This window comes from Borostomias antarcticus (assembly GCF_949987555.1).
Source record: "Borostomias antarcticus genome assembly, chromosome: 14".
NCBI classification, from domain to species: Eukaryota; Metazoa; Chordata; class Actinopteri; order Stomiiformes; family Stomiidae; genus Borostomias; species Borostomias antarcticus.
This window is the reverse complement of record NC_140247.1, coordinates 5946449-5968937: the sequence shown is the minus strand read 5'-3', so window position 1 is coordinate 5968937 and position 22489 is coordinate 5946449. Positions and strand designations below refer to the sequence as shown.

Sequence of the window (22489 nt, the reverse complement as noted above, 5' to 3'; positions counted from 1 at the left end):
ATTCACTTTTCTTTTACTCAACTTGCTTCGATGGAGAGACAGAGTAGCCTACATCACTGCAATATGTGCACACAACCGGTTTTTCATCTTAACTTCCATCTGGAAGCTTTTTCAAACGTAATTTGACAGTGTTCACGTGAGTGTTTACCTGGCTGAATTAGCTACTCAAAGGCACGTGAAACGCACAGATAACCTATTCATGTTTCACACGCCTTTCAGTAGTTCAGCCAGGTAAACACTCGCGTTTGGAAGTTGGGTTCAAATTTTGTTAATATTAATTTGTGATTTATTTTTTACATGTTAATGTTTCAAGATTAATCATGTGTTAACGCGTTAACATTGACAGCGCTAGTTAAATGTTCTAGATGTCCAGGGCAAATTTTACTTTAATAGGTTTGGGGAAATGTTATTTTTAATAGGTTTGGAACCATTGCCAATTGTATTATTAAATGACCTATGGGAACATACAGAGACTACAAATTTGTGGAATTTTGGTGCTTTGTGATATTGGAATTGGTAGGCTTTTTTAAATGTTGTATTTAACTTCTTTATCTTCTTTTATGGTGTTTTATATTACGTATAAATTGTCCTGCTTTTTGTTCATTTTATATCTATTTTGTGTGAAGCACTTCATGCATGTAAACTCTGTTGTAAAGCATTTTGAGCTGCATTTATTTGTATGAAAGGTGCTATACAAATAAAGATCATTAATGATAATAGTAATAACAATAATAACTAGAAAATACATTTCCTGGAGAAAATGTGAGGTGGGCTAGTTGCTGAAGCTGGTTGTAACAACTACTGCCAATAATATCATTACTATATAATACTACTAAATAAATATAAATATGAATGCAAAAAACTACTATAAATAGCCTACTTCAGCTAGTACTACTATTACTAGAGTAGAAGGGACACAAAGACACATGATCAAGTTACAACTACTGCTTGTAATACACTCAAAAATATATTTGACTTCTCATGACTCAGTTTTAATGAGCTCAATAGCTCAAAAAGGTATAAATATTGGTTAAGTCTGAATGTCATTTTGAATATGTATTTGAATATAAGGAAGGTAGGATGGTAGGACGGAAGTTAGTAGCCTAAGGAAGGAAGGTAGGAATACAAATGCTACCACAGTAGTTGTTGGTATGGAAGTTGAGGTGAATGCTACTACTGTTGTTATAAAAAGGATGCCTGTTGAGAGGATTAGCCTACATTAACATAATTAAAGATCATCACTGCAGTGGTGTAAGGGTTAACAGTAGTATTATGGTTAACTGTAACCTTACTGTTAAGAGTTAGGGTATATAACAACTACTGCCAGTACTATTATAACTAATGTAAATATATATACTATAAACTCAATTGCTATTACTAGTATAGCTACAAATATAACTTAGCACAGCTCTACAGCACAGAACACAGAATTCGCTGACTCAGATCGAAATTACTAATACTTTTTTTTTTTTTTTTTTTAAAGTTTGAATGAAGTTTCGAGCACAAAGTATGAAGTAGTAGAAAGAAAGAAAGAAAGAAAAAGAAAGTAAGAAAGAAAGAAAGAAAGAAAGAAAGAAAGAAAGAAAGAAAGAAAGAAAGAAAGAAAGAAAGAAAGAAAGAAAGAAAGAAAGAAAGAAAGAAAGAAAGAAAGAAAGAAAGAAAGAAAGAAAGAAAGAAAGAAAGGAGAGAAAAGAAAAGAGAAAGTGGGAATATAACAAGTTGGGCTAGCTTCTACAAGTTAGCCCACATAATAATAATAATTATTATTATTATTATTATTATAATTATTACTGTTATTGTGTTTATTATGATTATTATTATTATTATCATCACTACTACTACTATAATAATAACTCACAGGGAAGGTAAAATGTTGCCATATTGGCGACTCGTGGGAAACCGGAGGATTTTCCGTTCTGTTTCTTCTCGATCATCTCCGAATCTGGCAGTGGCCATGGTATCTCAAAAACTAAAATGTAGCCAACTACCTGTAAGCTGCAGCTACCTAAGCTGCGTCTACTATGAGTCTCAACGGACTCGAGTGAATTTGATATGGACCAAAATGCAGGAGAAAGTATCAAGTTTTGTTTTGTTGGAAAAGCTTATTGAAACCTGTTCGTTTTACATTTTACTTATCATATGATTTTGCGCACTGGGAGAATCGTGAACCTGCTTTTCTAAGTTCGCGTCAAAAGATAATTTCGATCGATTTTTAATTTAAATTGTGGCACCCCTATTAACAAGGTTATGTAGAATACGAGGCATTATATTATCGGTTAATTCTGCAGAATAAAGGGGATGAGCATGAAAAAAGAATGCATAAAAGATAAGAGGAAAAGGCAGAGGAGGTGAAAGACTTGAGAAAGAGAGAGAGAAGAGAGGGATATACAGTTGGCCACAGAGTAGAAAAGAGAGAGAGGTAGGGATGAGACGGTATACTGTAAAACCGTGAACCGCGGTATAAAATGTCCACGGTATTAGAATCGTGACATTCCCTGTGTTTACGGTATTACGTTTAAGGTATTATACAATATTGTGCTGCTGAAACTTCACATTTCAAGTTGCTTGCAACAGTTAATTTTGTAATTTAATAAGCTTGCTATTAATAAACTGAGCTTAAATACAATAGTGTGTATTTTCCAACATGTGTTGCACTGTAGGGCTCTAAAACTCAGCCTATTCAAACGCCTGTGTCTAGTCGATAAAAAAAAGCCTATTATTCGATCCAGGAAGTAGACTGGGCTCTTCTATATCCATTCCTGACTTCCAGTTGCTAAAACGGCATAATCAAAGAAAGATGAGATGCCACACACTGTCGCCGTTCGATACAAAATATATTAATCCTTATAAAGAGACTAAAGAGGACCTTTTATCATATAGAATAATAAATAGCCTATTTTGCATCAAACGGCGAGAGTGTAGGCCTAGGCTACGGCATCTCCTGTCTTTGATTTTGATCACCGCACTTCAGACAGCAGGTGCGTTCCCATTCCCAATGAGCTTTACAAAATAAAATATTGCAAATTTAATCTCCACCTAAACAAGCCGTTTACAATATTGTGTGATACAGCCAGGCCTAAATAACCAATGTTGTAGCCTATAGCCTACTAGTTAACTCCCATCGCAGCATCCATGGCCGCAGTGATTTAGCCGACTTTGACATTCTGAATAAATCCACGAGATTAATGAAAGAAAGCGTCATGAAAAGGCTTTGATTCTAAAGCCCAGTTCAATAAAAAAAAATCACAAGACTGCTTGCAATTTCCAATCACTTGCAACATTCTTGTGCAAAAGCGTGTTGACAAGATATTTTAGACGCCTTGCAACAGCGACTCACAACACAACGGGGAAATTCAAATTCAGACTGCTGCAACATCACTCTCGATTTAGTTGTTTTGACATTTTTTGGCATAAGATTATGCCTACCTGTTGCAGAAAAAGCGTCATCGTCGTTGGCTGTTTGAGGTTGCGTGATTGCCGTTCTAGGTCAGCCGCCACCCACTCCCCTCTCATCTCCGTTCAAAGAAGTTATAACGGACATCGGATCAAGATGCACAGGCACGCACACTAATCTTCAATAAAGCCGTTTTCCTTCAAAGTCAAATACTTGTTTTTTTATGTGTGTTGGGGAGGTGAAATGCCGTATACCGTGAAATACCGTAAACCGTACCATGTAACTAGATACCGTACCGTACCGTAATGCAAAAATCCATACGGTCTCATCCCTAGAGAGAGGAGTAGAGGAGTGGAAGAGGGTCATATGCTCACCATGCAGGCCTCCATCAGTGCTGTGTGCATCTCGTCTGTCTTATGCTCCTGATCAGCCCCAGCCTCCAGCAGGAAACGCACCATATCCAGGTGACCTGGGGGGAGAGAGGAGGAGTAGAAGGAAGAAGAGAGCCGGAGGGAGGGAGGGAGGGAAGAAAAGGGTGGGGCAGATGAAGAGGATTGACAAGATGAGAGACATATTACATTAGCTTGCATGGATTGACTGACAGGTCCTGAACAGCATGACGAGACTTGAATATGACGAGAAGTAAGAAAGGGTTATGTCAGCAATCCAAATTTGTGCTTTAAATAAATATTAAGGTGTGTGATTGTTTTTACAAATATGTTTTTACAAATACGCCAGTCTGTCCATGTCCCACATGTTTGTCACCCTAACCCTAACCCCGATGTTGGTATAACATCATCAAGATACGGTAGGCCTACTAATTTAAAGTCCAGGTTAACCCAGTTCAAATTTTTGTTATGAGCTTCATACACCACAGGAAAACATGTCATTAACCAGCCAGCCAAATCTGAGTGATTAAAAATGTCGCTAAGTATATAAAATAAGGCTTCAAAATCGGTTAAAAATCAGCAGCATTCTCTGGTTTGAGACTGTGGGGGCGTGTCTGCAGAAGGCACCGAAGCCACACCCAATTGCGTGGGGAGGGGGTGTGGAGGGAAGAACCTGTCAAATAGTACAGTTCTCTGGTCTGCATATTGTCTCACTGGCACGCCGTCTCTTTTGTGGTAGGAAGGCACAGCTTTGTGAAAACAGAGAGGAGTTGAAATTACACTTGTCTAATGAGTCAAACGCACAGATGCTTCCTCCTAACCTACCTCCTGACAAACAACACAGGTAAAACTGTAGCTACTCTATACCAACGCGCCAGTGTTACTGCCCTTAGATGCAAAATACAAAAACAGGCAACGAGGAATGTATGAGTCTGTCCCTATTTTCTCCCTGCCACCTCCGGACCCATTCCTATCCCTCCCAGGCGATCCTGTCGTCCCTTGGGATCAATGGAAAAAGTTGTTTAAAATGTACCTTTTAGTCACTGGCTTTAACAGCGCTGATAGCGCGAAGAAGCGTACACTACCGGAGTTGATAATCGGGACAGACTCATCCACTCTCGTTGGCAATGTTATGTGTGAGAATAACGAGCACTTGGCTTCAACTTTCCCGCAACATATCCAACAGAACTGGAATGTTCAGCCAGTAGCCGCCGAGCACCGCTTCACTGGGAGAGGGTGCGTCTTTCTCCAGCTGCAGCTGGTCTACCTAACCATCCCCCTCGCTCCCACCTCCCGGTCTCCCGCTGGAGAAATATATTGTAACCATTACCGGTGAACCCATACGCACATCAGGTGCCACAAATATGGCAGGCAGTTTCTGTATAGTTTAACGCTTATAGTCATAATATATCATCCGTAACGTTATTTGGTGGGTGGTCGCCTGGTCGGTGCTGCTAGCTATGTTAGCTAGACTAAGGTTATATACACACTCCCATCTGCAACAAGCTACATAGCTAATGTTAGCTATAATTCCTCCTAAGATTACATATAATTCATCATAGCTGACATTACCACATAAATGTCAAGACACATATTTTGTATATTACCGTAGCAGTGTATTTTCCTGTTGCTTACGTTACCTAGCTAACGTTATAACGTTAATTAGCTATAAGCACACAAGGCAGCGGTGTCGGCACCAAAGGTTGATGCGACAGGAGGAGAATGGAGGCCGGGGAGGGAGATGGTTGGCTCCGCCGAATTCACCAGGACCAGTCGTGCGTCCGTGAAACCCAAAAGCCTCATATTATAATTGCAGAAGCTTTCGGGAGTGAAATGTTTGCTGCAGAGGCGGGCGCTAGCGGTGACAGACTCCTCTGTAACACCATGGCTCTTCAAAAATGCTACCATTTGCTTCTCATTTCAGCTTTACTCGGGAGTTGAAAGAAGGAGACCTTATCATCCCATTCCTGCTGGCATCCAGGAAGGATGCATTTTCGTTTAGTTTTATGCATAGGCATTGCTAACTAAGAAAAACTAGCTAATTCTAGACTGCTGGTTAAAACTAGCTAATTCTAGACTCAAGATTGAGCAGGAGAACCGAAGATTCAAATCCGTTCTAGCTTTATATAGTGTTAGGGCGGGGATATGCTAAGAACACCGCTCTACGTCAACAAGTACCATTTTAAGCCCGCCCAGAAAATCCAGTAATCAAAACTGGTCAAAAACACAAAACTGGTCTAACTTCACAATTCAGTACTACACATGGTTCATCCCATTTTTACATGTTATCAGCAATGCATCACTAACACATAGAATGTGTTTTCAAGCAAATCTCTGATTTTGGTTAACTGGGACTTTAAACTCTTTCAGTTCTCCTCGTCACAGATATGGGTAAACATTAGGGATGCACCGATGCATCGGCCGAACATCGGCATTGGCCGATGTTGGCCTTGTTGACTGCCATCGGACCACAAAATGACATTCACCAATGGTAGTGGCCGATGTTATGTCGCAACAATTACGGCTTTTTTTTGTTGCAAAACGTAGCCTAACCAGCTGCAGACTGGGAGAAGATCCGTGACGTAACGCCGCAAACGCATGTGTAGTTTGCTTTCAAATTAAAGTGAAATAAAAATTGGCGTTTTGGAACCAAACACTTCATTACTTTGTTTCCCTGGCACAAAAGAGGGAATAAAAATAAAATAAAATAAGCATCGGCCGGATCGTTATTTTAAATATCGGCATCGGCCCAGAATTTTGCAATCGGTGCATCCCTAGTAAACATGATAGCCAACAGGCCTACAAACAGAGATTAGGGATGCTCCGATCTGGATTTTTGGGGCCGATAAGATCACCGATTATCTTCCTCAGGATCGGCTCAACATTGGCTTTGTTCACACGGCAGAGAAATGTGACCCAAATCCGATCTTTTTGCCTACATGCGACTCAGGTCTGATTTTTTCATGACCGTGTGAATTACACAAGTCACATGAAATCTTTTTTTTATTTTTTTTTATCCAACCTGGGTCACTGAGGTGGTATTATATCGGACACAGGTCTGATGTTTTGCAACGCGCATTAAACAGTCATTTCACGTTTAATGCGAGTACTCGAGTACCCGAGTAGGCGATCTGCTAGTCGGAAAATAAACATTATCGGTTAATCTAAAGGCTATACAATATGGCATGTTTGGCTGTGAAAGCGCGCATTTCTGAGCGCCTGTGCCCTTTTTCAATTGTTACCAAAGAGGATATAGCGTTGTCGTCTGCCTGGAGAAAAGCGTTGTATACGGAGTCTTTTTTTCGAGCGCTCCGGCTTTTGGAAAACATTGCCATGTCAACTTTTCAGAAAGGCGCTGCCAACGTCACTGGGGCTCTTTCAGGCAACCAATGATCAGATATTAGATGGGGCATGACTCGTCAGCTGTCTGGGGATCCTGTGGGACCCCCCTGCCTGGCTATTAAACGGAATATCTGAGAGTGCACCAATCCTAAAAATAAATGCAGCCAGCAAAAATAAATGTCAGGGGTAGTGATAACTGATTACTTGTTGACTAAGTCTAGCCAGCTAACTGGTTACGTTTTAAAAGCTATATTTATTTACATGGACACAGTTCTTGGGTGCAAAGTTACGTGGACACGAAAACTAGCAATAATTAGCCCATGGGCTTGCTACTGCTAGCTGTCCATGGTTCGGTTTTCCATACTGTTAAGCATTTTCGGATCAAACTACACCATGGTTTTGCATAGTGTTAAAGCATTTAATGGATCGAGCCTCGGACTTTCAAACCTGTTACAGCGTAGGTAGCCTATGAGAGAACTAGTGAGTATAGCCTATATATGCCACTTTGTACTCTGGCTCCACGCAGCACTCCCATCATTTTGCGGTAGGCTAATCATGTTGGTAATGAGCCCTGAGGTGGTGCTGAAAAAGACAGCGAGTACCAGCACAGGCCCATGCGCGTTTAGCCTACTCCTATGATTTTCCAGCCTGCTATAATTAAATATTGAATGAATAGGCCTATTGTTCAATAAATCTATTTAGTTTTGCATGGACATTTCTCTAATGAAGGCTTGACACCGAAACATCCATAATTGTCCAATAAATTGCCGCGGTTCTTCTGCTTTTTAGATAACGCTAAAAATGCATTCACTTGTTATCCGGCATCGGCAGGAAAGGCTTGGTTTAATACTTAATTTTGAGTAGTAAATTAGAGGTCTGGTTGCATATTGTAGGCTTAGAGTTTTCAGAGTAGCCTAACGATGGGCTTAATAAGCTATATGAGCTGGGCAGTGCATCCACATTAAAAAACTGCGTTTTTCGATTCCGATAGCTTAATGAAAACCTGGTTGTGAGTTATTCAATCTGATGATAAGTAATGCATCCAACCACACATCAGCTTTTAAATATGTTTATTTGCAAGGACATGGAAGAGACATGAAAGCACCGCCACGGTAATGAGGGCGGGAAAAGAAAATTCCCCTCCGAGGGGGCCGGCGTTAAATGCGCTCTGTCTGGACGGTATCTTTTTTTGAGTAATCTTTTTTTTGAGTAATCGGTTACTTGAGTAGGATCAGGTTAGGTTACTCGGTTTTAAAATTAGTTGAAATTCCCATTCCTACTCTAGAGCGACAGAGTGACAATCGTCACAATTCTGCGCCGGTTCCTTGGCGGTAACTGCAAAATAGACATGGACGCCGGCTTCCCCTGCAAGAATACTTGAAAATCAACCTGTAGTAAAGGCTAACTTCAGTTGTGGTTGTAACATTATCCATGGTTAATATTACTTCCGTAAACAGTGCGCTGTGCGTGATGTCCTAACGTCTTTGTTATTGTTCTTCTGCGCATGCGGGTCTGTTCAGGGCCGTGGGCTGTTCACACGGGAGTCAAATATAGGTTACATTCAAAAAGTAATGTGAACAGCTAAACAAAAAAATCGGATCCGTGTAAAAAATTGGAATTGAGCATTAAGACCTGCCGTGTGAACTAAGCCATTGAGAACAATGATGGAACATAACAGTACACAGAACTGTGTGTGTGTCTGTAGAGGATGAGAGGTGTCGCCTGGGGGCAGCTTGGGCTTGGGCCTGGGCCCTTAGGCTTGGGCATGAGACAGCTGTTGTCTCATGGCAACAGTCATGCACCGATTTGACTGACTGTTCTGTACTAACGTTACAGCCTTTACTGTAGCTAGCTAGCTCTACCAAAGAGACTAGAATGGTATTCTACGTGTATTTTCACTCATTAGAATGGTATTCTAGCGTCTTTGGTGTCACTCCAACTTAGCTGTTAGCTAGAAGGTAGAAGCACCAGCAGCTACTGTAGGCTTCGCTAGGTTACCTAATTCAAACGATTGACAATTTCTCAAACTGCAATGCACTGCTCAGTTGCTGGGTGTTCTCAGATCATTTCTCACCAGGGAAAGCAGAGTTAGCGATCTTTGGTTCCATGTTTATTTATTTCCATGATTATTGTTAGGGGGGAAAGTAATTAGCTACTTTGCAGCCCGGACAACACATTTAAGCGTGATACAGACGTTAATATAATACATCCATGCATAGGCCTACAGAGAACTTATCGCAACAAAAAAGCAACTTTTTTAAGAAGTCAAATATATATATACATATTTAAGACCTTTTTAAGGCCTAAAATTAAGATGATTGAATTTTAGACTTTTAAGACTTTTTAAGACCCCGTGGGAACCCTGGGGACAAATAGCGGGAATGCGTACCAGCCATGGAACACAAACGGGGATAGAAATGTATTTGTTGGCGACTGTTGGCATTGGTTGGACAGCTGCATTTCAAACTCGCAACATTCTAGACTATGCTACTAGCCAAGAAAAATATACCCTTGATTACTATAGCTCAAACTCGTAAATCACCTGTTTGTTATGCTCTTTAATGGTGGTTGATATGCATTTTTGGGCGTGTTAATGTGATGAGATGTGAACAGATCTTTACGTGTAATTCCGCTTTTAATCATTGATCGTTTTCCCTGTTTGAAAACGTAGCCATGTAAAAACCCATCAGTGTAAATCCAGGCCTTCGAGAAACACCACTAGCATTAGGACCCAGGGTCTGACCTTTGTAGCAGGCCAGCGTGAGGGCGCTCTCCTTGAACTCGTTGGAGTGCGTGTTGATGCCAGCGCCGTACTCCAGCAGAACGCGGGCTACTTCCACGTGGCCCGCGCTCGCGGCCTCCATCAGCGGGGTGTGGCCGTTCTCGTTGTGATCCTCGATGTTGGCACCCTCCTTCAGGAGAACCTTGACCACGTCGACGAAGCCCCCTGCACACGCGTACGTCAGGGCTGTGTTACCTGGAGACATTGAGGGGGGCGAGAGTGAGAGAAAACACACACACCGTGGAAGGAAGAGGGATTAGAGTGTGTGTGTGTGTGCATGCGTGCGTCTATACATGTCCATTATTGTGAGCATGTGTGTGCGCGCATGCATCCACGTGTGCCGTCTCACCTGTGGAGGACTGTGCGTTGACGTCCGCGCCATGCACCAGCAGCAGTTTGACGATGTCCACATAGCCTCCGCTGGCCGCCGCCATCAGGGGCGTGATGTCACCCTTGATGCCCCGGTCCTCCACGTTGGCGTGCATGGCAAGTAGCACCTGAGGAGAGAGAAGAGCTAGTTAAGCTTGACCAATAGGAAACAGACAAACATTTACAATAAACTTAACTGCTGTGAATGAGATGGTGGAAAACTAGCTAAAACGACTGGCACATTTGATGAATGATGGAAATCACACCCAGGCGGTAAAGTAAGCGGGGCAGGTTTATGAGCAATCATCTTAAAGATTTACATTTTACATTTTACTATTAGTACGTACTACAGCTGCCCTTACAAAGTAAATGGTAATGGACTACACTTATATAGCGTACCTTGCATGCAGTATGTATACAATTGGGACATACTGTTCTAGCCCACTTAGTATCCCAGAATGCATTTCTCAGCTGGGTCTCAGCTGGCAGCGATAGCAGGGATTTTAATACAGGCTAAAAGCTGTTGTGATTTTGGCTCTCGACTGTTAATGTCACTTCATTAAGTTTATTATTTTTCAAGCGAGAAAGTAACCACGTAGATTTCCAATATCAGGGTTTTTCCTGCATAGAGGAATTGTCGCCCCCCAAAGAGATTTTAGTCCGAGTCAAAGGAAAATCACCAGTGCCAAAATGCTAAAAAATTTAGAATAAAAATAGCAATTCAAATCCTCTCAAAATGTGTTTTGATAGCTTGTTTCAAGTGCAGCCCCTCCCTCTTTCTTGCATTGTCCATGGTTTGGACCACTAGTAATCAAGATAATTAATTGACAGGTTATCAGTATCCTTAACATTTTGGCTTCATATTCACATTGTGTCATGTCGGGAGATTTCCCACAAATGTGAAAAGTGAACTCAGAATGACAGCGAAGAATATAGGCATATGCTGGTAGGCTACTCGGCATAAAACAATGGTTTCCCCAAAAAATTGTGTGCGCATCACCCCCCAAAGACCCATTCTGAACCAGGAAAAACCCTGAATATGTGGTCAATTTATCCAAATAAACTCTTGTTTGTAAACAGTAATATTACAGTAGCCACGACAGTAGCCTAAATAAACAAGTTGCAAAATGATTTGGGGGCAGATATCTCAAGCTAGCTACGTAAAGTAACTAGCTTAATATTGTTGTGTTAACAGTTGGTAAAAATATGTTCACAAAAAACAAACGTCTTTGTTCATCTGAAGCTATAAACTGGAACTGTTACTCGTGTCTGGATGGTACAGGCAGTCAAATAACGATCCAACAAGATTAACATTTATTTGGAACACTAGCCGGCTGGCATAACCAGTTTGTTGGCATTTCGTTTTGACAACTGACAAGTTGACAATGATTATACTAGAAATATAGATAGTAACACTCATGTCATGCTACCACATCATCATTTCACTATCCAATGCACTGTCATCTGTCTTGTGCCATCTTGGCAGCTCAGTGGATAGATATATAGATAGATACTTTAATAGTCCCAGTGGGGGAAATTGAGTCTTTCAGCAGTGGGAGACGTTCAGCAGCAGTGGGGGAAAAAAACCACAGTAGAACAAAGAAACTCCCGCTGCGCAGAGGATTGTGGGTCAGAATAGCCAGAAAATCATGCTGGTTTTCATACTGCAAAATGTGAGCAGATGTAGTAGGTCATCCTGGTAGTTTTGGCATACTATATATTGGGACATAACTCATTTTTTGGGGGGGCATACTAATATAGTATGGAGGTATGTGATTCATAACACAGCCATGCCCTTTTAACAGCAACCATTTTGACACGTCAAAGCAGAGTAAACACAGGTGTAATTAATAATATTAATTAAGGCCCTGTTCCATTTGGCTGTGACAGACTAAATGAGGACCATAATTAATTTGATCAATTACACCTGAGTGTTTACCCTGCCTACTCCTAATTTGCATAAACTACTCCTGATTGGTAGAAATCTCATGCTACAACGGGACACACATCACGTATAGAAGCGTCTGCACCGCTTAAAAATGAACACAAAACACACTTACTCCTTGCAGTTTAAATACCATAATGCTTAAGTTCAAAGCGCACACGCACACGCACACACACCTGTGCAAGTTCATAGTATCCGGCAGAGCAGGCGAGGCAGAGCAGACTCTCGCCCTCCTCCGTGTGTTCGTTGACGCTCCGCCCCTCGTCCAGCAGCTTGCGCACGGCGTTCACGTCTCCGTCCGAGCACGCCTCCGCTAGACTACGGCTGAAAAGAACCAGACTGCTACAATTATTGCCACTGTGACAGGAAAACACACACACACATACTGTACAACACTCTCACACTCTCACACACACACACCTCACACAACTAAACTAGACTGCAATTTACTCCCACTGTACAAACACACTCGTAGAACAAACATCCATAGACTCTAGGTGGGCCATCTTATTGAGTGACACAGCGATTACTGGGGAAATAGACTGATTGATTGCTTGATTGTCTGACTGATATTAAAATCTCCCTTAGTCCCACACTGAGAAAGTACATGCAATCCCTTTAAGTCAAGTCACTTTAGATCACTTTAGACTATTATGTTTATATACATATATATCATATTACATTCCCTAACTCCTATGAGTTAGTGCGGTGATATATGAGGCCGTGTGGCTGGCTGCGCCAGCTGAGATACATACTTGTCTGCCTGGCCAGAGTTCAGGGTGTTCTCTGCTCTCATGCGGGTCAGCGCCGCCGCCGCCTCGTCCAGGGCGCAGCTCACCGATGACGTCAGCCGCCGCAGCACCTCGGGATCTGCGAACGCTTTACCGTCGGCAGTGGACAGTTTACCGATGCCTGCCGGGAACCGCCGGGCACAGCAACCGCAGGCAGGGGCGGGGAGAGGGTATGGGGGGTGGGCAGGGTCGGGGGCGCAAAGCACACCAAGCGGGCACGGCCAATCCAGTCCATGGTTAGTAGTGGCATCCGCAAACACACACACACACACACACACACACGAACACACACAGAAACACAAGCAATTGGTTAATGAGGTCCCAAATCAAGCAACGGGATATTGAGATCCAGTGGTGGACAATTCTGTAAACTTCACATTGCCGCAAATAGTCAAGTTGTTTATTTCTGTGGGGTTGGTCAACAACAAGGGGAGAGAGAACTGTGATCGTGTGAGGGACGAGGTGCACGTGTGAGGGACGAGGTGCACGTGTGAGGGACGAGGTGAACGTGTGAGGGACGAGGTGAACGTGTGAGGGACGAGGTGGTAAACGTGTGAGGGACGAGGTGGTAAACGTGTGAGGGATGAGGTGAACGTGTGAGGGACGAGGTGAACGTGTGAGGGATGAGGTGAACGTGTGAGGGACGAGGTGAACGTGTGAGGGACGAGGTGAACGTGTGAGGGATGAGGTGCACGTGTGAGGGACGAGGTGCACGTGTGAGGGACGAGGTGAACGTGTGAGGGACGAGGTGAACGTGTGAGGGACGAGGTGAACGTGTGAGGGACGAGGTGAACGTGTGAGGGACGAGGTGAACGTGTGAGGGACGAGGTGATCGTGTGAGGGACGAGGTGAACGTGTGAGGGACGAGGTGAACGTGTGAGGGACGAGGTGAACGTGTGAGGGATGAGGTGATCGTGTGAGGGACGAGGTGATCGTGTGAGGGACGAGGTGATCGTGTGAGGGACGAGGTGATCGTGTGAGGGACGAGGTGCACGTGTGAGGGACGAGGTGCACGTGTGAGGGACGAGGTGATCGTGTGAGGGACGAGGTGCACGTGTGAGGGACGAGGTGAACGTGTGAGGGACGAGGTGAACGTGTGAGGGACGAGGTGCACGTGTGAGGGACGAGGTGATCGTGTGAGGGACGAGGTGCACGTGTGAGGGACGAGGTGATCGTGTGAGGGACGAGGTGAACGTGTGAGGGACGAGGTGAACGTGTGAGGGACGAGGTGAACGTGTGAGGGACGAGGTGAACGTGTGAGGGACGAGGTGAACGTGTGAGGGACGAGGTGAACGTGTGAGGGACGAGGTGAACGTGTGAGGGACGAGGTGAACGTGTGAGGGACGAGGTGATCGTGTGAGGGACGAGGTGATCGTGTGAGGGACGAGGTGAACGTGTGAGGGACGAGGTGAACGTGTGAGGGACGAGGTGAACGTGTGAGGGACGAGGTGAACGTGTGAGGGACGAGGTGAACGTGTGAGGGATGAGGTTCACTGGGTTTGTGCTATGAGGGAGGGAACACAAGGAGGGACAGGGGAGAGGCACAGCTGGGAGAAAAGCAAGAACACTACACAAGAGAACAAGTGTGTGTGTGTCTGTGTGTGTCTGTGTGTGTGTGTCTGTGTCTGTGTGTGTCTGTGTGTGTCTGTGTGTGTCTGTGTGTGTCTGTGTGTGTCTGTGTGTGTCTGTGTGTGTCTGTGTGAGAGCCAGCTAGAGAGAAGAGAGAGGGGGAAGAGTGAGCAGAACGGGAAAAAACAGACTGCTTGTTCTGCTGACCTACATTGAAGGACCTCTTTCACCAGAAGAGGCCAAGGAGCTTTCGCCAGCCAGAGAGACCGCTCAAGCAAAGTGTGTGTGTGCGCGCGCGCGCGTGTGTGTGTTTGCACGTGTGCAAAACAGGAGACAGAGAGGATGAGGAAGTAGACGGAGGGAGGAGGGGGAGCGAAGTGAAGTGAGAGAGCACACAACTTTTCCTCACCAGAGTGTTTGCCTCTCTGGTCTATCCTGCTCCATTAGTAGGAGTCGGCCGCTCCAGCCCGTCGGTCGGAGGAGCAGCGCTGTGTTTTCACCAGCAGCCCGTGAGTCAGTCTAAACATAGCCTGGCTGTCAGAGGGGTTTCGCAATGTTCCCTCCACCAGGGAGAGGAAGCAAAGAGTCTGGGAGGTTGATCATTAATGCAGAGGGTTTGTCTGGCGGAGCTGGGTGGGAGCGGAGGTAGAAGCCCGCTAAACAAACACGCATGTCGACGCACGCGCACGTCACGCACGATGACGTAGCGCGGCCCCGCAGCTTATCAACACACAGGTGTGAGGACAATAACACCGACTGTGTTCTACCTGAGGAGAACTCTGCTCAAGGGGATTTGGGTTCAGGCCCAGATTATGAATCTCAACAGGCCGCGCTGACATTTCGCCGCTCTAGACCCTTGGTTCTTGTGTATAATTAAAGAACTGACCGATGTCACGATGCCTAAACGTCTACCGGGAGTGAAACAGGCCGCATGACCTCGAGACAGAGTGCTTACCCATAAGCACCTGCTCCAACGCTACCCCTACCAAATACTGGCCAATAGCAACGCTCTAGAATTACACACTCACCGTGACAGTAACATACAACCTGCTTGTTTACAACACAAACTGGAGCGTGCCCACATCTCTCTGTAACTGTAAGGTCTACGCAGCAGCAGAACAGGAGACCGTGGCTCTCTAGAATAAGACACCTAATCCCACACCCACACCTGGTCCCTGTAACCCCCACCATGCTCTCTGATAGCCTAAGCTATAGTAGTAGAAGGAGTAGCTCAAACAACAGGGTTTTTGATCATATTGCCGGCTATGCTGGCACATTATGTTGTTAGTTTAAGTGACATTAACGCTAGCTAGTATGTAAGCTGCTATTGTTGTCTGACAGGACTAGAGCCAACATAACATTCTTTGCACTGCACAACATTAAGCGCTGAACCATCAATGCTTGTATTTCGTCGCAAAAAAATAATCGGCCCGCCAAAATGTTGGGTGGCTTCCAAAACGTACACGCCAAATGAAAAATCTACCCGCGTTTGGCGTGTCAATTCTACCCGCGTTAAGACTGTGTAAATTAGACTGGAGAGAAGGTGGTTGGTTTTGGATTGGGCCTGAGACCTTTGCACCCCCTCCTGCATGCCCTGGAGGAAGGGCCCAGTCATGTTGACAAACTCAGAGCAGGCCAGGACAGACACACACCCGCCTTCACACCCAGGAGAGCCCTCAGGCTCAGGCTTAACAGAACTGGAATGGATGTCTGTGTGTCATTTCTCCCTCACAGACACACATGTGGTTTATAGATACAAAAACATAACATCAGAGACCTCCCTTGATTTTCATGAAAACAAGGCAGTGTGCAAACTAAGACGGCAACATGGGAAACATTAAGCAGATGGAAACCAGGCGAAATGCAGAGAAAACCACACGTCCACTTCAGATTCCACACAACGGCTTCCAAGCTGAAGCGGGGTGAGTCTGGTCCAGTCAGATACAAGGACGCGCGGCCGGCTGTGAGTATAACCGCTTTGATCAGCCGGTGGAACCAGGTCGAAAAAGATTTAGCTGACAGAGGGGTGTCGTGCATCTTGTATCAGACTGGCGGCCTGCTCAGAATCAGATTCACTTAAATGTAATCGTCTTGCTTTCCTTCTCCATCTGATCGGAGATGAGCAGCTGTTTAGAGAAGCACGTTTTTGCCTAGCCAACTGTGTCCAGTCAGAGATAAGGAGGGGAGGATGGCATGCTGCACTTCTACATAATTCAAACAGAGCCTAGGTCGATCTGGGTGGAGTCTCTCACACAGACACATTGCCTCCTGCAAATTGCATATGCACGCTGCTAACCAGCTCTTGAAGTTCAAAGCGCCCTACAGACAGGCACCTCTTCCAACCAATCATATATTTGGGTAGATGGAACTCTTAAGTAATCTCCCACCCACCTCCTTGGTCGGCTCCCACGCCTTTCACTTGCTCATGGCAAGCAAGTGGAAACTACATCTGGGTCCCGATCCCTCCTCTTCCTATACGAGCCAGCAAGAGAAGGCTCAAACGATGGCTCACCAGGAGCATAGGTAGTTTGTGGGAGGCAATTGTTTTGTGTAAGACACTAGCTAGGGTGTGGGTCAAGTCGTGCTCAGGTCTAGTCCCTTGTGGTCGGGTCGGGTCGTACCTGCAGCCTCCAGCAGGGCCTCGAGGCGGGCCTGTGTCTCTGGGTCCACAGTCCGCAGGTCCACTCCGTCTGTGGCGCTGGACAACAGCAGCTCTGAGGCCGTCTTCATGATGGGGTTATCCAGGTCCTCCTGGTCCAGAATGAACGACTCCACCTGCGAGAGGGAGAGAAGAGAGGATGATGGAAGGAAGGGGGAGGGAGAGAGAGAAGATGTGAAACACAATGAGCATAAAGGTTTCATAACTCACTCCTCACAACACTTGGATTCATTCATAAGAGCAAGAAGGAACACAAAATATCTGAAAGAGCATCAAGGAAGCTGATATTAAATATTAGGACTGTGCAAAAAGAAATCGATACAACCGATCCTCGCCTATCGCAATATTTTTTTTCCTACGATACCGTTATCGATTTTCCAACCCAGCATATCAATACATAAAAAAGGAAACATACATAAGATGTGGAACAGATATAGATACAAAGGATAGAATTCAATCATTGATACATTATTCATGTTTAAAATGTCCTTACTCCGCCCTCAGGATTAACTCCAGGGAGAGGGTGAAGTTTTTTGAAGAATTTTGAGCTCTACTTCTACATTTTCAGTAAATTAGTGTTTCCCCTACCATTGCTTTGGAGGTCCCGGACGGGACCCCCCCGCCCCTTCTGAAAGACCCCAAAAGCCAAAAAATAAAGACTTTTAAGTAAACGGAATTTAACATAGCGAAAATTTGCATCGCGGCTAGTTGACATTTTCTGACGGAGTGAGAGAAGATTAAATTAATATATATTTTCTGTTGCTATAGCTAGCTACATAAGTAATGTAACTACAGTTTAGTCTGTTTTCTGATGTTAGTAACTATGTAGGGCATACATTGTAGGCTCAAATTAGTTGTGTAGTGGACTAAAATGGGTTAGTTCCCATTTTTCCCCATTTAGGCTATGCATTTTCAGCAATGCTTTTGCAATTTCATTTCAGCTGTTCAGCCATTCGCACACATTTTCTGCAGGGAATTTGATTTTTTTCTAGTAATCCTAGGGGAAACATAATTATGTAGAGTATTGCATTCTATCTCAACATGTATCGATTGGTATCGCAATGTATCATGATACAATCGTATCGTGACCCATGTATCGTGATAGGTAACCTATCGTGAGATCTTTGCCAATACCCAGCCCTATAAAATATTATGTAGAACATCTCCATTTCAAAATCTTTATCATTTAGGCTAGTCCATACAGGATACATGTTGTATGCACACACAAGCACGCTCGCACGCACGCACGCACGCACGCGGGTATCTGGGAAGGTCAGAATCCATGCTGAGGCCCATACCTCCTACCAGGCAGGGTGGACCAGATACACAGCTGTAGTCTTATGCCCATCATTTATCTGACCATAGTTCCATTTTCTGCATTTAAAAGGTTGACACCGGTAATGTATTTGGAATACTGATTAGCGAGGGAAATGGCCGAGAACTCAGCCGGTCTCATTCTTGTGGTTATTGACCTGAATAACACCTCACCATGGAAATCAAATCGACTTCCTGTCAGATAGAGTGGAATATAATCTTATTCACAGAGAAAACATCTCCAAACGATGTTCTTACACACAGTCCAGAAGACCACGCTACTTCTTCAGTGTAGCCTATGGTTCAAAGTACATCAAAGCCTGTAGGAGCCAGACACCACTTTACGTACTCCCATTGTAAGTCAATCCCTCCCTGATGGGAATGGGAACGTCATGGGCTGGTTTTTCCAGTCTGGAACCACTGCTCGGTGAAGTACCGAGCGCAATATAAGATACTCTACAAAAGAGGAGCCCAGTGTTACAAAGACTAGACCTGGGGCCTAGCCTACATACTAGAGGAGGCTCCCTTCCCCAGACATCGCTGTTCAGCGCAAATCACTACAAAACAATTTCCAGAGTATGTCTAACGTGAACGCACTCAAAACACGGCAATAATCAGGAGCCCCGCCAAGTTTTTTGGATGGTGGCCAAGCAAGCGCTGAGAAGTTACTGCACAGGTCTTGCCGAGCGGCCCCATCCGTCAGTCCCTCTCCTGAGGAGGTTGGGTTGACTGCACAGATGTATGGCTCTGTGGAGCACACCAGGGGGTTACGGTATTGGCGCCGGAGTGTGTCGAGTTGACCCGCATCTAACCCTGTGACACACTGGAAAGCAGCGTGTGGCGCATTCAGTACATACAGCCGAGGCCCCTTCATAGAGCTCCACATGGAGACTGGCTGCAGCCCCAAGGTCAAGGCCAGAGAGCGGTTGTGTGCACCACACACTGACTGAGCTGTCCTGATTCTGCACATTTGGCACACATACTATCATGCTACAGTACATGGCATACTTTATGAGGACAAAATGAGTTATAGGCTAGTTACACAAAACAGACATAATATCAAAACAACATGAAGATAATAGAAAAAAGTGAAGATGGACAGATTGATAGATTCTAATATCAGCTACAGGTCTTAATCAAATGACTGCCACCTGATATAACTGCCTAAAACTCAATCCAGTCAATGTTGTGCTTCCATCCGTGGGCCTGTGCTAAGATGAGGACCAGCAAGCATATGTTACAGGGAGTCGGCAGTCAGCAATGTGGAGGAATGTTGCTATACGGTTCAAGATTCAAGCGGGGCAGTCACGATGGGGTCCGGACTCAGCCGCGCCATCATTCGGTTGGAATGCAGTGCACAATGCCCCATGGGGGATGTAGTTCGGAGAAGGCTTCTATAAACAACAATAGACATTAGTCCTCCCAATTAATGAACTACAGTTCCCAGACACAGTGCATCCGGAGAGCTGGAAAGGCCTAGAAAGGCATCTGCTTAATCCTGGAGCTCAGATTTTAGCTACTGCCCAGAGCAGTGAGCTCTTCACTGGGATAATCTCTTACAGCAGGCCCTCACTTTCACACTAGTCTTCTAGGCCCATTCAGCCAGCCAAGAAACATGACACTGAAGTCATACAAAGGCAATTAGCTTCAATCAAATCCCTATCAATCCTTTTCAAACAAATATGCTACCTGCCTAATATCTCAGCCCTCTACAGCTTAGCATCTGCCACAACACAACAGTTAACTGCATAGTGGCAAGATCAGATCACATCAGTCTGAACATAAAGTTGTATGTAAAGTACAAAATACAGTGTTAAGTACAAAATGTTAAGTAAAACACCACTCTTTACTTATAAACACTATTGAATTATTGTAGTATGGTGCTCAAAACCACAACTAGCTCAACAGGTAGTCTGACAAAGTGCCATCTACAGTCATCAATTTTTGAACATGACTGTCTTCTTGCCAATGCACCATGCCTCACCGTATCAACAAGGCAAATGTATCACACATTGCCTCATTACTTAGTGTAATAGTAAAGTATAGTAAAATACTTTATTAAATGCACAATAAAATGTTCAAAAACAGACTTCATTCTATCCTGCAGATGTCCCGCCAGTTCCATTCACATACATGTGTTGTGATAACTAGCAAACCAAACTGAATGACAATAGTTAGGGACTAGGGCATTATAACAGGGACATAAGACAAGACATGCAATGCTCTAACGTCAAGGGCACGTGTGTGCAAGGCCTGACAGGTTGTCAGTCATGACGGGCAGTGCAGCAACTGACAGATGTGGTTATAGAGGCAACACCTTCACAAAACACCCTGAGAGGTGTTAGGTTGGTGATTAGTAAAGAGGCAAGTGTGCGAGAGTCCAATGGGCTTTCTTTTCCAGCAGAATCTGGTGCATTATGAATTCACACAGCAGCAGTTTGAGCCATGGTTTGTGCTCCCGCTCTATGCGACACTCAGCTGATCAAGTCATCTTCCTCACACCTGCCCCATCTTCCTCACACCTGCCCCGTGTGCCAGCACATGGAAAGTTGGCCATTTCTCACCAAAGGGACTGCTATCAACTGTGACAACGCAGGACCAAGTTGACACAGAGATACCCATTCAGCTCTGCCTCATGAGGCTGAAACCAGTCCTCAGATCTCCCTTTTCTCTGTTATGAGATGCTGATTCTACTCACTCACTTGCTACAACAAACCTATGAAGTTGTTTAAGGACAGTGGGGTTAAATTTACATAATTTTGAAAGGTGACGTAATTGCACCATTACAACTGAAGGGCAGTTAGAAAAGCCAACTAGCCGACAGGACCAACGTGTCAGTCGGTGCATGTTGGGCCAGCGAGGGTCTTCCTCTCTCCCTGAATCTGCTCTGCAAAGTTGTGAATGTGTGTAGTCTCTCCTAAGAGAGACCGCGGTCTGCTAGCACTGACGATGCCCTGGCTGGGCCAGCCCGACTAGGCCCTGCTCAGCCTACGCCGCATAAATAAAACATTTCCTCGGGTTATCGGGAAAGTATCTCGATGTCTTGCGACATTTCCCTCACGTCTGACAACCCCATTAGAAATGGGGAGTACAGAGAGACATTTCGCGAATAAAGTGGTGGTAGTTTTTAGGTGATTTCGTCCGCCTGGGAGGGGGTGGCTAGGTGGCTAGGCAGGGAGAGGAATGTTGGCCAGCTCTGGTTAGCTTGTTAGCTTGTTAGCTTAGCTACCTCGGAGACCTCGTCTTCGTCGCTGCCGGATCCGGGACCCGAGGAGAGGACTGCTGCTGCCGCTAGTTTGAAATCCACTCTTTCTGTAGGAGGCCCACCGGGCTCCCCGAACAAGCGTACTTTCTTTCCGCCCACACCGATCCCTATGCCCCCCAGTCCGACTCCTGGGGTGGCTCCCACCCCCATCCCCACCGCTGGGGAGCGAGGAGTCACCGAGTCAACCTCGTCCTCGAAGCCGTCCGTCAGCATTGCTGTCCCGGCTACTGCATCCTGCATACTTATCTTGACAATACGTATATTAGCGAGCTTATTGTTGACCCAGATTTCCGTCAATGGTGTTTTCTTGTGGGAATTCTGCGTGTTTTTACTTCAGGGAATCCTGAAACACTCCCGAAGCGAGGGTTGAGGAGGATCTCTCTCCCCCAGCCATTAACTTTATAACAACCTAACCCACTACGCACTGCTACGAAGGTCCGCCTCGGAAGAAAATCGTGAAAAGACGATTGGCTGGGTTGACAGAGGCGAGGGTTTCTATTGGTGGTTGTGGATGCTCGTCAAAGGGAAGACCGCGACGTCATGTTAGGTTTACCGATATCACGAGGCTCTCTGGACGAACGTCAGGCCATGGTAGGCCAACTAAACTGAGAACTGGACCAGAGGTAATCTATATTTCAAGGATGATCATGCCGAGGCTGACAGCCAATAA

General features: G+C 44.9%; 1 protein-coding gene across 4 annotated transcripts in view; it reads right to left on the bottom strand.

Moving 5' to 3' along the window:
• LOC311317903 (ankyrin repeat and KH domain-containing protein 1-like) overlaps positions 1-22195 on the bottom strand; it is a 41949-nt gene extending 19754 nt beyond the window's left edge. For 2 of the 4 annotated variants that reach the window (XM_084449047.1, XM_084449048.1), the window contains exons 1-7: positions 21784-22195; positions 17203-17356; positions 12977-13133; positions 12398-12560; positions 10257-10404; positions 9869-10102; positions 3769-3863 (exon numbers count right to left, since the gene is read on the bottom strand). In XM_084449047.1, coding sequence (XP_084305173.1) covers positions 3769-3863; positions 9869-10102; positions 10257-10404; positions 12398-12560; positions 12977-13133; positions 17203-17356; positions 21784-22059 — 1227 coding nt within the window. In that variant the 5' untranslated portion in view covers positions 22060-22195. The remainder of the gene's footprint in view (positions 1-3768; positions 3864-9868; positions 10103-10256; positions 10405-12397; positions 12561-12976; positions 13134-17202; positions 17357-21783) is intronic. The other 2 variants (XM_084449049.1, XM_084449050.1) reach the window with 1 other exon arrangement.
• Positions 22196-22489: the final 294 nt, after the last annotated feature.